This window comes from Perca flavescens, chromosome 19 (assembly GCF_004354835.1).
Source record: "Perca flavescens isolate YP-PL-M2 chromosome 19, PFLA_1.0, whole genome shotgun sequence".
NCBI lineage: Eukaryota > Metazoa > Chordata > Actinopteri > Perciformes > Percidae > Perca > Perca flavescens.
Window position 1 is genome coordinate 32,893,959 of NC_041349.1, and position 15,861 is coordinate 32,909,819.

The following is a 15,861-nucleotide window of genomic DNA, read 5'->3' on the forward strand; positions in this document are numbered from 1 at the left end:
TGTCCCATTATTCTTTTCTCATTTTAATGCTCTTATCAACAAGGAAAAGGGGATGGGCTTGCTTTGTGCTTTTGTCGCCTGGCTTTGACGAGGGGGAGGGGAGAATTGGCATCAGCTGTGTGCTCGGCCATCAGCTGTGTGCTCGGCCACCAGCTGTGTGCTCGGCCACCAGCTGTGTACTCGGCCATCAGCTGTGTGCTCGGCCATCAGCTGTGTACTCGGCCATCAGCTGTGTGCTCGGCCACCAGCTGTGTACTCGGCCATCAGCTGTGTGCTCGGCCATCAGCTGTGTACTCGGCCATCAGCTGTGTGCTCGGCCACCAGCTGTGTACTCGGCCCTCAGCTGTGTGCTCGGCCACCAGCTGTGTACTCGGCCATCAGCTGTGTGCTCGGCCATCAGCTGTGTACTCGGCCATCAGCTGTGTGCTCGGCCATCAGCTGTGTGCTCGGTCATCAGCTGTGTGTTTGGTCATCAGCTGTGTGCTCGGCCATCAGCTGTGTACTTGGCCATCAGCTGTGTGCTCGGTCATCAGCTGTGTGTTTGGTCATCAGCTGTGTGTTTGGTCATCAGCTGTGTGCTCGGCCATCAGCTGTGTACTCGGCCATCAGCTGTGTGCTCGGTCATCAGCTGTGTGTTTGGTCATCAGCTGTGTGTTTGGTCATCAGCTGTGTGCTCGGCCATCAGCTGTGTACTTGGCCATCAGCTGTGTGCTCGGCCATCAGTATTTCAGACTGGACGTGCTGCGATGATAGCTCATCTCACAACGACAGAACATACACATCATTTTGGTCTTGTCAATGGAACCATTTGGCAACTTTTTAAAAGTAAACTTTCCATTCAGAATCTTATTGCCGTCCATTTCGGCGTCTCGCAAATAAAACTCAACTCTTTTCTGGCGGCCTCTTGCTCGGTAACTCTTTCCTTTTCTCCTTTAGCTGACATGTCAACAACCTCTTTGGTCTTTTCACCTATGAGATGATTCCTGTAGAGCAGGGTAGACAGTTCCCTCTCCTTCCAGCAACACATAACTCCCCTTCAATCTAAAGTTATTTGTTATCTAAAGGGCCTCCTTCACTCATGCTGCCAAACTCGCCTTGGTGAAAATGACAATTTTACCAATTCTGGACTTCAGTGATGTCATTTACAGAACTGCCTCAAATTCTCTCCTGAAAGTACTCTATGTTGTCTACCATAGTGCCATACGTTTTGTGACCAGAGCCCCTTCTAACACTCACCACTGCAACTTCTATGCATTAGTCGGCTGGCACTCGTTACACACTCAACGCTTAACCCACTGGTACCAACTCATCTACAAGTCCTTGCTAGGTAAAGCCCAGCTGTACCTAAGCTCACTGGTCACAATAGCTTTACCCACCCTCAGCCTTCGCTCGAGCAGTTATATCACCTTGGTCACCCCTAAAGCTCACACCTCCTTTGGCCGCCACTCCTTCCAGTTCTCAGCTGCAAATGACTGGAATGAACTACAAAAAACCCTGAAACTCAAAATCCTAATCCCATTAACTGCCTTTAAAGCACGTCTGTCTGCGCTCCTGTCCGATCACTGGACGTGCTAACTGCTCTCCATCTCCATCATTCATGCACTGTTCCTTGCACACCTATTTCCATTATCTCTGTCATGCCCCACTGCATTTTTGTTCAGATGCACATCCACACTTGTCCTTTAGCACCACTCATCTACTCTTCTGTATATTGACTGATATATTCTACTCTTCTGTATATTGTATAATTATAGTGAGTTAGTGAAATATATATGCACTAGCTGTATATTGACTCTTTACTACATTCAGCATTCTTATAGACTGTCTTTTATGTTTACTGTGTTATTTCTGATCTACATCACTAACTAGACCACAACTTGCACTAACTGTATATTGACTCTTCACTACGTTTTAGCTTCTTACAGACTATCTATGCATATTGCGTTGTTATGACTACTTAATCTGCACTTTATGTAGCCTTTATGTAGCATATTTTATTGTCTCGCACGCTTACGCTTTTCTTAGCCAGGTCGCCGTTGCTAATGAGAACCTGTTCTCAACGGCCTACCTGGTTAAATAAAGGTTAAATAAAATAAAAAAACATTGCTGTTGGCACTGACAGGACACAGATGTCCCTAGCCTTTATTTCCTTTCCCCCGCTACAACCATTCTTTCCATTCAGTAGATTGCTTTAAGAATAATCAAAAAGTAAAGCCCCTAAAATAGTTCTAAGAGGGAAATCCTCAAACCTAACCTAAACGTTGTCTCTGTTTGGTTAATTACTGGCTAGTCTCGGTTCTCTCCACTTCTGTGTTCTTCCCTGACTGTTTTAATTCTTGCTGTTGCGTGCCTCATATGAGACTCCCTGCCTGCTTTTAAAATTCTTCATCTCTCCCTCAGGTAACCTTGGCTCCAAACTAGTAGAGTATAAGGAAGAGATGTACATAACTTCAGACTGCGGGAAGACGTGGAGACAGGTACATTCTGTCTGTCTTTTCCCCTCTCTTCACTCCCTCTTTGCTGTTCCTAGCCTCCTCTACACTTTCCCTCTGCACTCCTGAAAGTTACACAATTTGAGATACAAAGTCAAATTTTAGATCTGATTTCTTTCACTCCAAACTGTACATCAAAGTATGACTTGTACCAAATTAAGAACACTTCTACAATGCTAACATAATTTATAACAATATATTATTACATTTAGTAATAGGATTTTCTTTGTCATTTTACCTCCAACTTTCTACTTTAAGGTTTTCGAGGAGGAGCATCATATCCTGTACCTGGACCACGGTGGGGTCATTGTTGCCATCAAGGACACCTCTATTCCACTCAAGATACTCAAGTAAGATTACTGTTACATTATGTTAACATATTAATAGCAGTCCTCACTATGGTAACACATCTTTTAACAGGATGAGATCATATTATTTAAAGGTCCCATGACATGCTGCTTTTACATGCTTTTATATAGACCTTAGTGGTCCCCTAATACTGTATCTGAAGAACTTTTATATAGACATTAGTGGTCCCCTAATACTGTATCTGAAGAACTTTTATATAGACCTTAGTGGTCCCCTAATACTGTATCTGAAGTCTCTTTTGGTGGTCCCCTAATACTGTATCTGAAGTCTCTTTTATATAGACCTTAGTGGTCCCCTAATACTGTATCTGAAGAACTTTTATATAGACCTTAGTGGTCCCCTAATACTGTATCTGAAGTCTCTTTTATATAGACCTTAGTGGTCCCCTAATACTGTATTTGAAGTCTCTTTTATATAGACCTTAGTGGTCCCCTAATACTGTATCTGAAGTCTCTTTTATATAGACCTTAGTGGTCCCCTAATACTGTATCTGAAGAACTTTTATATAGACCTTAGTGGTCCCCTAATACTGTATCTGAAGTCTCTTTTATATAGACCTTAGTGGTCCCTAATACTGTATCTGAAGTCTCTTTTATATAGACCTTAGTGGTCCCTAATACTGTATCTGAAGTCTCTTCTATATAGACCTTAGTGGTCCCCTAATACTGTATTTAAAGTCTCTTTTATATAGACCTTAGTGGTCCCCTAATACTGTATCTGAAGTCTCTTTTATATAGACCTTAGTGGTCCCTAATACTGTATCTGAAGTCTCTTTTATATAGACCTTAGTGGTCCCTAACACTGTATCTGAAGTCTCTTTTATATAGACATTAGTGGTCCCCTAATACTGTATCTGAAGAACTTTTATATAGACATTAGTGGTCCCCTAATACTGTATCTGAAGAACTTTTATATAGACCTTAGTGGTCCCCTAATACTGTATCTGAAGTCTCTTTTGGTGGTCCCCTAATACTGTATCTGAAGTCTCTTTTATATAGACCTTAGTGGTCCCCTAATACTGTATCTGAAGTCTCTTTTATATAGACCTTAGTGGTCCCCTAATACTGTATCTGAAGAACTTTTATATAGACCTTAGTGGTCCCCTAATACTGTATCTGAAGTCTCTTTTATATAGACCTTAGTGGTCCCTAATACTGTATCTGAAGTCTCTTTTATATAGACCTTAGTGGTCCCTAATACTGTATCTGAAGTCTCTTCTATATAGACCTTAGTGGTCCCCTAATACTGTATTTAAAGTCTCTTTTATATAGACCTTAGTGGTCCCCTAATACTGTATCTGAAGTCTCTTTTATATAGACCTTAGTGGTCCCTAATACTGTATCTGAAGTCTCTTTTATATAGACCTTAGTGGTCCCTAACACTGTATCTGAAGTCTCTTTTATATAGACCTTAGTGGTCCCCTAATACTGTATTTGAAGTCTCTTTTATATAGACCTTAGTGGTCCCCTAATACTGTATCTGAAGTCTCTTTTATATAGACCTTAGTGGTCCCTAATACTGTATCTGAAGAACTTTTATATAGACCTTAGTGGTCCCCTAATACTGTATCTGAAGAACTATTATATAGACCTTAGTGGTCCCCTAATACTGTATCTGAAGTCTCTTTTATATAGACCTTAGTGGTCCCCTGATACTGTATCTGAAGTCTCTTTTATATAGGCCTTAGTGGTCCCCTAATACTGTATCTGAAGAACTATTATATAGACCTTAGTGGTACCCTAATACTGTATCTGAAGTCTCTTTTATATAGACCTTAGTGGTCCCCTAATACTGTATCTGAAGTCTCTTTTATATAGGCCTTAGTGGTCCCCTAATACTGTATCTGAAGAACTTTTATATAGACCTTAGTGGTCCCCTAATACTGTATCTGAAGTCTCTTTTATATAGACCTTAGTGGTCCCTTAATACTGTATCTGAAGTCTCTTTTATATAGACCTTAGTGGTCCCCTAATACTGTATCTGAAGTCTCTTTTATATAGACATTAGTGGTCCCCTAATACTGTATCTGAAGTCTCTTTTATATAGACCTTAGTGGTCCGTCTAATACTGTATTTGAAGTCTCTTTTATATAGACCTTAGTGGTCCCCTAATACTGTATCTGAAGTCTCTTTTATATAGACCTTAGTGGTCCCCTAATACTGTATCTGAAGTATCTTTTATATAGACCTTAGTGGTCCGTCTAATACTGTATTTGAAGTCTCTTTTATATAGACCTTAGTGGTCCCCTAATACTGTATCTGAAGTCTCTTTTATATAGACCTTAGTGGTCCCCTAATACTGTATTTAAAGTCTCTTTTATATAGACCTTAGTGGTCCCCTAATACTGTATCTGAAGTGTCTTTTATATAGACCTTAGTGGTCCCCTAATACTGTATCTGAAGTCTCTTTTATATAGACCTTAGTGGTCCCCTAATACTGTATCTGAAGTCTCTTTTATATAGACCTTAGTGGTCCCCTAATACTGTATTTGAAGTCTCTTTTATATAGACCTTAGTGGTCCCCTAATACTGTATCTGAAGTCTCTTTTATATAGGCCTTAGTGGTCCCCTAATACTGTATCTGAAGAACTATTATATAGACCTTAGTGGTACCCTAATACTGTATCTGAAGTCTCTTTTATATAGACCTTAGTGGTCCCCTAATACTGTATCTGAAGTCTCTTTTATATAGACCTTAGTGGTCCCCTAATACTGTATCTGAAGTCTCTTTTATATAGACCTTAGTGGTCCCCTAATACTGTATCTGAAGAACTTTTATATAGACCTTAGTGGTCCCCTAATACTGTATCTGAAGTCTCTTTTATATAGACCTTAGTGGTCCCTAATACTGTATCTGAAGTCTCTTTTATATAGACCTTAGTGGTCCCTAATACTGTATCTGAAGTCTCTTCTATATAGACCTTAGTGGTCCCCTAATACTGTATTTAAAGTCTCTTTTATATAGACCTTAGTGGTCCCCTAATACTGTATCTGAAGTCTCTTTTATATAGACCTTAGTGGTCCCTAACACTGTATCTGAAGTCTCTTTTATATAGACATTAGTGGTCCCCTAATACTGTATCTGAAGAACTTTTATATAGACATTAGTGGTCCCCTAATACTGTATCTGAAGAACTTTTATATAGACCTTAGTGGTCCCCTAATACTGTATCTGAAGTCTCTTTTGGTGGTCCCCTAATACTGTATCTGAAGTCTCTTTTATATAGACCTTAGTGGTCCCCTAATACTGTATCTGAAGTCTCTTTTATATAGACCTTAGTGGTCCCCTAATACTGTATCTGAAGAACTTTTATATAGACCTTAGTGGTCCCTAATACTGTATCTGAAGTCTCTTTTATATAGACCTTAGTGGTCCCTAATACTGTATCTGAAGTCTCTTCTATATAGACCTTAGTGGTCCCCTAATACTGTATTTAAAGTCTCTTTTATATAGACCTTAGTGGTCCCCTAATACTGTATCTGAAGTCTCTTTTATATAGACCTTAGTGGTCCCTAATACTGTATCTGAAGTCTCTTTTATATAGACCTTAGTGGTCCCTAACACTGTATCTGAAGTCTCTTTTATATAGACCTTAGTGGTCCCCTAATACTGTATTTGAAGTCTCTTTTATATAGACCTTAGTGGTCCCCTAATACTGTATCTGAAGTCTCTTTTATATAGACCTTAGTGGTCCCTAATACTGTATCTGAAGAACTTTTATATAGACCTTAGTGGTCCCCTAATACTGTATCTGAAGAACTATTATATAGACCTTAGTGGTCCCCTAATACTGTATCTGAAGTCTCTTTTATATAGACCTTAGTGGTCCCCTAATACTGTATCTGAAGTCTCTTTTATATAGGCCTTAGTGGTCCCCTAATACTGTATCTGAAGAACTATTATATAGACCTTAGTGGTACCCTAATACTGTATCTGAAGTCTCTTTTATATAGACCTTAGTGGTCCCCTAATACTGTATCTGAAGTCTCTTTTATATAGGCCTTAGTGGTCCCCTAATACTGTATCTGAAGAACTTTTATATAGACCTTAGTGGTCCCCTAATACTGTATCTGAAGTCTCTTTTATATAGACCTTAGTGGTCCCTTAATACTGTATCTGAAGTCTCTTTTATATAGACCTTAGTGGTCCCCTAATACTGTATCTGAAGTCTCTTTTATATAGACATTAGTGGTCCCCTAATACTGTATCTGAAGTATCTTTTATATAGACCTTAGTGGTCCGTCTAATACTGTATTTGAAGTCTCTTTTATATAGACCTTAGTGGTCCCCTAATACTGTATCTGAAGTCTCTTTTATATAGACCTTAGTGGTCCCCTAATACTGTATTTAAAGTCTCTTTTATATAGACCTTAGTGGTCCCTTAATACTGTATCTGAAGTCTCTTTTATATAGACCTTAGTGGTCCCCTAATACTGTATCTGAAGTCTCTTTTATATAGACCTTAGTGGTCCCCTAATACTGTATCTGAAGTCTCTTTTATATAGACCTTAGTGGTCCCCTAATACTGTATTTGAAGTCTCTTTTATATAGACCTTAGTGGTCCCCTAATACTGTATCTGAAGTCTCTTTTATATAGGCCTTAGTGGTCCCCTAATACTGTATCTGAAGAACTATTATATAGACCTTAGTGGTACCCTAATACTGTATCTGAAGTCTCTTTTATATAGACCTTAGTGGTCCCCTAATACTGTATCTGAAGTCTCTTTTATATAGACCTTAGTGGTCCCCTAATACTGTATCTGAAGTCTCTTTTATATAGACCTTAGTGGTCCCCTAATACTGTATCTGAAGTCTCTTTTATATAGACCTTAGTGGTCCCCTAATACTGTATTTGAAGTCTCTTTTATATAGACCTTAGTGGTCCCCTAATACTGTATCTGAAGTCTCTTTTATATAGGCCTTAGTGGTCCCCTAATACTGTATCTGAAGAACTATTATATAGACCTTAGTGGTACCCTAATACTGTATCTGAAGTCTCTTTTATATAGACCTTAGTGGTCCCCTAATACTGTATCTGAAGTCTCTTTTATATAGGCCTTAGTGGTCCCCTAATACTGTATCTGAAGAACTTTTATATAGACCTTAGTGGTCCCCTAATACTGTATCTGAAGTCTCTTTTATATAGACCTTAGTGGTCCCTTAATACTGTATCTGAAGTCTCTTTTATATAGACCTTAGTGGTCCCCTAATACTGTATCTGAAGTCTCTTTTATATAGACATTAGTGGTCCCCTAATACTGTATCTGAAGTCTCTTTTATATAGACCTTAGTGGTCCGTCTAATACTGTATTTGAAGTCTCTTTTATATAGACCTTAGTGGTCCCCTAATACTGTATCTGAAGTCTCTTTTATATAGACCTTAGTGGTCCCCTAATACTGTATCTGAAGTATCTTTCCCTGGACGGGCAAAGCAGAGAAAGGGGAGGTAACCTTGCTCCTTATGACCTAATAAGGAGAAGATTCCTGATTGGTCCATCTGAGTTTTCATTTTCTCAAAGGCAGAGCAGGATACCCAGGGCTCGGTTTACACCTATCACCATTTCTAGCCACTGGGTGACCATAGGCAGGCCGGGGGAACTCATATTAATGTTATAAAACCTCATAAAGTGAAATTTTCATGCCATGGGACTTTTTAATCAATATCACACGAGAGGGAGTACTGTTGTACTGAATATCAACACTGCTGTGCTTTAGTCATAGGCACAAGGCCTTTTTGCTTTTATACAACAGTTCTACAAGCCCCATTTATTAGTTATCAGTAAAAAGCCAAACAGAGTATGATTGGTTTGGTTTATTTTTTATATTAATTTGTGTCTAAGTGTTTTTATATTATTAATTATATTATTAATAATTAATATTTATATATTTTATATTATATTATTATTAGTTTCATTTCCACAGCATATATTGTAGTTACTGTGTGTACAGATCTGAGAATGTTCCTTTTTAAAAGTACACACATACAGACACAAGAATCTACTTTCAAAAGCACAGTTTGGGACCTGTAAGAGCAGCTTTATCCCTTATGTGAAAAAAAGATATGTTTTTGACTGTCATGCCTTTTATGTAGATTTAGTACTCCTGGGCACTGCCGAGGTGCTCTTGAGCCAGGCACCGAACCCCCAACTGCTCGGGGCGCCTGTCCATCGACAGCCCCCCCCCCACTCTGACATCTCTCCATTAGAGCATGTATAGGTACTGAGCATGTGTGTGTATTTCAGGCCTGTGTGTAATGTGTGCTCTATAACAGAGTAAAAAACACTGTAATTTCCCTTGCGGGATTAATAAATATAAATTATTATTATAAATTTTGGAGCTTATGGCATTAACAAGGTCTCATTCTACTAGATTAGTTGTTGAGATGAACATGATTCCTAAAATACCACTGCCGAAATGCGTGTGATTTTTGAATCATGCACACGCATTCATTCTCCCTTGTGGGGGGAGGGGCTTAGCAGACCGTTTTGAGCTTTAGCGGAACGGGGGGAGGGACTGAGAAGTTGTCAATGTTCAAATTTTTTGGCTAAGTCCTGGATCTTCCCAATCCTACCTACGGCCCCTTTAAGTGAGTGATGTCAGTGCCTGTGTGGAGAGCGAGCTGTAAGAGTAGCGTATGATTGTGGCTGTGATGAAAAGTGAGCATAGACAAGACATAGCAAAGAAGATGTAAAGGGAGTTAAAAGTGAACAATAACACAACAAGCTTGTCAATACCGCGGGTGACGTGAAGGGTGTTACCCCCGAAATAACATCGGCTTAAACTTTACAACGTTTCTATTTCACCTCAATGTGTTATTGCTGCATTTTGCGGTCATTTAAGTGGGCAAGCGCTTTGCAGCACAGCAGTCTAGCGCTGAGTAGACAGAGAGAATAGAGGGCAACTCGGCCGCCCGCTAAATTGTTGCTTCCTTTAATATAACCAATATAAGCTGCTCTGTTTTAGGCTACAAAACGTGCATGCAGGCAAACATTCAACCGTGTTGTTTTGTCTGGATTAAGCTATAAGCAGAAGGAAACTCCGCTAGCTGCTAGGCTAAAGTGCAATGGCAAAGCACTGCTACAACACACATTAATTCCCCCTGATCTACAAAATAAATTGTATAGAACTACTTCCATGTCCCTGTTCTGCAGGTATTCCACACAAAGTGTGAAGTGCGCCCTTGTTTAGAAGAAGTCCCCGGCTAATCCTGCCTTGTACTGACTGAAGTTGGAGAAACAGCTAGCTAGCTCATGTAGTCCTTACGGTCCGTGTAGTTGGCGGCCAACGGATTTTCGTTTTGAAAGGAAAAAAACAAAAACGAGAAACGGCCAGTTTCCCAATTACCAGTAGTAAATAGAAAAACAAAAAACGGAAAACAACCCATTATTCGTTTTTTGTTTTGATATTAAAAAACGGAACACGAAAAACTATCTCGTTATCCGATTTTCTTTGATGTGTTTGTAGATGGAACTCGGAAATTAAATTAAATTGGTCTATGCAATTTTTAGATTTAAATAAATCAGCAGAAGTGAAAAGAGTAAAAAAAAATGTTCTATTTAAGTAAAAGTACTGTTACTTTGTTGTTTACTCAAGTACAAGTAAAATAGTAAAAGTAGCTAATTTAAAATGTAGAGTTACTTAGTTACTTTTTTAACCTCCATAAATCACATTTATTTTATATCTTATTTATACTAATTATAGCCCTGTTTGTTTGACAGATATTGTTGTATTAAATCGGAGTCTTTTGCGATTTGATAAGGGAAAGCCATATCATGGTTTCAATTTTAGTTTGTTTGACAGATATTTGCCAAAGCAATGGCGCAAAACAACGTTAGAGACCTTTTATGTGAAAATGAGAAATTTTGAAAATGTTTTCGCTTCATTATTATTATTCTATTATACCATTATGATAGTTATCTTGTTGTGTAGACTCATTTTTGATGAATGAGAGCAGTCAGCACTAATCTCCTGTGACCACTTCATAATAAAAGTCAACTTGTGTTTCGCCACAAGTCCCTGCTGAGCACACCAGCTCCACACACTCCTCTCAGAAAACCCCCGTATCGTTCCAAACTGTGAACCCAACGCAGCTGCTATATCCCCACAAGACATCCCATTCTTTCGCTTTTCTAATATAAAACTAGCATATTCGTCTAAAAACATTTTTACGTCTGTATCATTCTAACTGTCCATGGTCTCATGGGTCTCATTGATGTCCAAATGATTTCTGGGTATGCAACCGCTTACTACCTACGATCGCTTCCGGGTCACGAAAAAAATGAATGAGGAATAAGATTTATTTAATTTCCGAGTTCCATCTACAAACACATCAGAGACAATCTGATAACGTGATAGTTTTTTGTTTTCCGTTTTCCGTTTTTCGTTTTTTATTTTTTTCCTTTCAAAACGAAAATCCGTTGGCCGCCAAGTACACGGACCCCTTACCTAGCTGCTGAGCATGTGGGACTGACAACAAAGATCTTACAGCAGTGAGAGGTCTCACTCTGTAGCTAAAACAGAGACCTGACACTGGGTGAAAAGAGGAGCTGCAGCAATGTGCAGTACAACAAAAATATCGTATATATATATATATATATATATATATATAATATATGTCTTTTGATAATTAAACCATGTAAACCTATTCTGGTACAGTCTCAAATTACAGTTATGAACTTGAAAATGAGCAGAATATGGCCACTTTAAGGCATTCAAGTTTTTTTTCTCTCCGTAATCTCTTGAATACAGGATAGAATTCAATTACGAAGTCAATTACGATAACTAAACAATGATTATTGTTTTCATTATATTTCATATCATATCTGTTTCATGTCACATCTGTTCTCCTGTAACTTTCACCAGCAAGAAGTTAAATAAACTGCCAGTATTGCATTGATGCTGTTATCGTCCCAGCCCTTGTTTTAATTGACAAGGGGCAGGGCTTGGAAGATGGTCAGATCCTAGGAGTATGCCGTTTGTTATATGTTTTAACAACAATGATGGCTCATTGAGATTTCTGAATGTGATGATTGTGAACACTGTCTGTTTCTTCACAGATTTAGTATTGATGAAGGACGGACTTGGACGGTTCACAACTTTACCAGCACCTCTGTGTTTGTCGACGGACTCTTAAGTGAGCCAGGAGACGAGACCCTGGTTATGACGTGAGTGAAACCCCAATCTCTAAAAGAAAAATGTTTACTTTCAAACTGCTGTTTGAATAATAAAATGAAAGGCATGGGTGCAGTTTGATCTTAAATGGTCTGAAGACATCCTGACAGAAACACTTCCAAATCTGAGCTTCCATTACAGTATAAACGGTAAATTCTAATATATTGACTCAAGAAATCTCTGTGGAATGATAAATGAAGCACACAGTGCATCTCCAATAGGTCAAACCTTCTGACCACCTTTTACACATCCTAGAGCCCTGCCTGCACTACATTCAAGGGAGCTCAAATTTCTCTCCCATCACAACAATTCCCTCTCGGTCTGTTGGAGCGGGGCGCCCAATTTCGTGACGTTAACAGAAGCTGGTCACTCTTGATTTCCTGCAAAGCTGTCCCACTCTCTTGCTCTTCACCTCCAGAAAGTGTGATTGCCGTTACAGCAGAGGTTGATGGGAGGGGAGGCCTTTATGCATGCTCTGCTCTCCCTCCCTGTCTCACTTTTCTCCACGCTGACATTTTATTACTAGGTGCAGAGCATTTTTTGCACTCCCGTGCACTGTGTTTCCGTCTCCCTTTCTCTGTTTGTGTCTCTGCTGGACTCCTTGTCAGGCTCCCCTATGCTTGGTTTAGCACAGCAGTCTAGGGCACGTTGTTTTAGTAGCCGGTCATGCACTTTTTATTTGGCATAGGTTATTAGATTGATTACATTTATTAAAGAAATGATCGGTAGTAGGCTTACACATGTTATTTATAGGAATTAGGCACTTTGAGTGTCAGTCAATCAAACCCTGTTCAACCAGCGTGAAATATCATAACCATTTTGGTTAATTCGTAATGACTCTCTTGACTCTCCATCTAGCACTCTAGCAATGGGCCTAAACTTTCCATTTGTCCAAGACTTGAAAGTGTATTACGTGTAAGTGTACAAACAAATGCTGACCGTTGGTCAGTCTCAACTTTAACTTAATACTTGTTTACTTGTTTAATAGTTATTTAAAAATAAAAAAGTACAATCATGAAATACATTTTACACACCATCAGACCCCAGAGGGTTAATGCTGCAATGCTAATCTGCTAACATGTTAAATATCTGTGATGCCTTTTTCCATTTCAGAATTATACGATGCTAAAGCTTACATTCTAAACATTTTAACATACAAGCTGTGGACATGTTTATCATGCTAACATGTTTACTTGTTATTAATCCATAATAGGCCTAAAATGGTAACCTTAGGTCTATAAAGGTTACCACCTGTATAGTCTATATCGTTGATGTTCATTCACGGGTTGGTTCCATGCCGCCGGATGTCCCTCATTTTCGGCTGTCCATCCCCTTCCTCTTTCTTTGTGTCGGCATTCTGAACTCCAGTCGATTTATGTGCACTATTGTTAACTGCTGCTCAGATCTCTGCAGGGTAAATCCAGACAGCTAGCTAGACTATCTGTCCAATCAGAGTTTTCTGTTGCACAACTAAAACTGCTTTTGAATGTACACATGTTCCACCAAAACAAGTTCCTTCCTGAGGTTATTTTGCAGAGGCACCATTGCTGCATTTGGAGCTCAGACGATTGTGATCGGTTTAAAGAAATGCCAATCAACAAGAGCACTTTTTTCTCCTATCTGGAAATGTTTAGTGGACTAGCCCGACCTTCCTCTGCAGCCCTGTGAAGATAGGTCTGGCAGTGCGAGACTATCACCTACAGTATGTAAAGTAGGCCAATGAGACTGTTTACCCGACCGGGAACATTACTGTCTGATATGGAACCAGCACCCAACAGGACCACAAGGCCCTGCAAAGAGTGGTTAGTTTGGCTGAATATACAATAAGGGGTGTTGCAAGAAAAAGGCTAGGAGAATCATCAGCCACCGAAATAAATGCCTTTTCTCCCTATTAAGGTCGGGAAGAAGGTACCGGATACAACAGGCCGGCACTGAGAGAGTCAGGTCACTGCCTAGCGAGCAGGCTACATTGAACATGTGACATAAGCAGACCGTGTGCACGTATGTGTCTAGCTACACCGGGCATGATGAGCAGAACATGAGTGGTGTGTATGTGCCATTGAGATCCGCTCTACGAAGGTAACGTCGGGCTGGTCTTCTGTTCACTGGCGGACCTTTTACATGGCCCTTTTACACAGAAGTGTTTGCTGGTATATTAATGTTAAGTGAGCTAAAATGTACTTTTCCTCCCAATAGTGGTTCAGAATTTAGGGACAGCAAAGTTTGCAACAACCACTCAAAGCGCTTTTACAATACTTAGTACAGGAACCATTCACCATTCACACACATTCATACATTGGTGGCCGAGGCTGCCGTACAGGGCTGCCACCAGCTCATCAGATAAACATTCACACACATTAACACACCGATGGCGCAGCATCAGGAGAAATTCGGGATTCAGTGCCTTGCCCAAGGACACTTCGACATGGGACTACAGGGATTGAACCACTGACCTTCCGATTGGTAGGCAACCATGGGTTTCGCCACTTCAATAGTTACCGTTGCAACTTACAATATTCAGTATTTTAAGTTTTAAAATACGTTTGTGGTCCCGTAGCTTCTGCACCGTAGCAAAGATGGCGGCCGTTGAGTGCGAGTAGTGTCCACTTAACATTTTGACCGCTTTGAGTGAAGCATCCTAGTACTGGTGTAAGTACAGAGGTGTGCAATTTGAGACACAGTGCTAGTGTTGTTATTGTTATTATTATTATCTTATTGTCTTGAATTTGAATTTAGAGATTTTTCTGTGCCTTACTCTTCCGGTGAAGATTAATAATACCGAATATTGGCACAAAATGTTGGCTATCAGCAGCTTCTGATATTGTTGACGTAGGCTTCAAGCGTTCCTCTTCTTTCATGTTTAAGGAATATAGTTTCTCTCTTTTCCCAATCTCTTCATCAGTGAGTTAGCTGGAGTGAGACTTGTCACATCATCTCAGACTCCAGGCCTAGGCCCGGAGATAAGGCCTGTTCCCAGCTGTAATCTGCCAGGGCAAGGGCAAAGAGATGGCCACACACATACACAGACAGGCAGTACCACACAAGGAGAAGAGACTTGAACACTTAAACACACAATTATCCGGCACGTGCAAGACACACACACACACACACACACACACACACACACACACACACACACACACACACACACACACACCTGGGTCCAGGGTCGGCAGCCAAGGAGGGGAGCTGAGGGCAGTTTATGTCTGACAGATTAGCCAGGGTCTATTTCCTTGCCACTGAGTTTCGATTTTTGACGGCACCGCCTGCCATCCCATAATGAAGTCTTTGAGCAGTGACTTAGCACCAAGGACAGGTGGGGGAGCAGAGACTGTCCACTACTCATACTAATGGCAGCTGGTCAAATATCCGAGACTGGACAGACTCGATGGGCTTATACTGCACATGCTGCTGTCTGAGAGCATCATGCTTTTTTTTATTTTTTTTTATTGCTACTGAAAGAAACATTTTCCCTATCATATTTCCCTGCACCATGCACTGTAACAAACATACTTTGAAAAGCAAACGCCTGCAAATCCCTGCATCTCTCCTGGAAATGACTTGCAAACAAATCCCCGGTAATGTTTGCACCCTCTTAGCTCTTCTATTAATAAGACTAAAGGAACACGTTTGCCACTGTTAATGAATTTCTTTTCACTTAGCTGATTGGAGTAGTGTTTGTTCACTAATAGAGCTCCTATGGCTGCGGAGTAGCTACTCGCAACTTGAAAGAAGTGCCAACAAACAAAGCAATAGAGTTGATTTTAAAACTTCATGCTAAAAAAGATGATTTTACCGTGTGTACATATCTGGACTGGGAGAAAACGTT

General features: G+C 40.0%; 1 protein-coding gene across 1 annotated transcript in view; it reads left to right on the plus strand.

Moving 5' to 3' along the window:
- sorcs2 (sortilin-related VPS10 domain containing receptor 2) overlaps positions 1-15,861 on the plus strand; it is a 371,041-nt gene that overhangs the window by 321,088 nt on the left and 34,092 nt on the right. Inside the window, exons 12-14 of the mRNA XM_028563724.1 lie at positions 2,401-2,477; positions 2,751-2,842; positions 11,918-12,025. Coding sequence (XP_028419525.1) covers positions 2,401-2,477; positions 2,751-2,842; positions 11,918-12,025 — 277 coding nt within the window. The remainder of the gene's footprint in view (positions 1-2,400; positions 2,478-2,750; positions 2,843-11,917; positions 12,026-15,861) is intronic.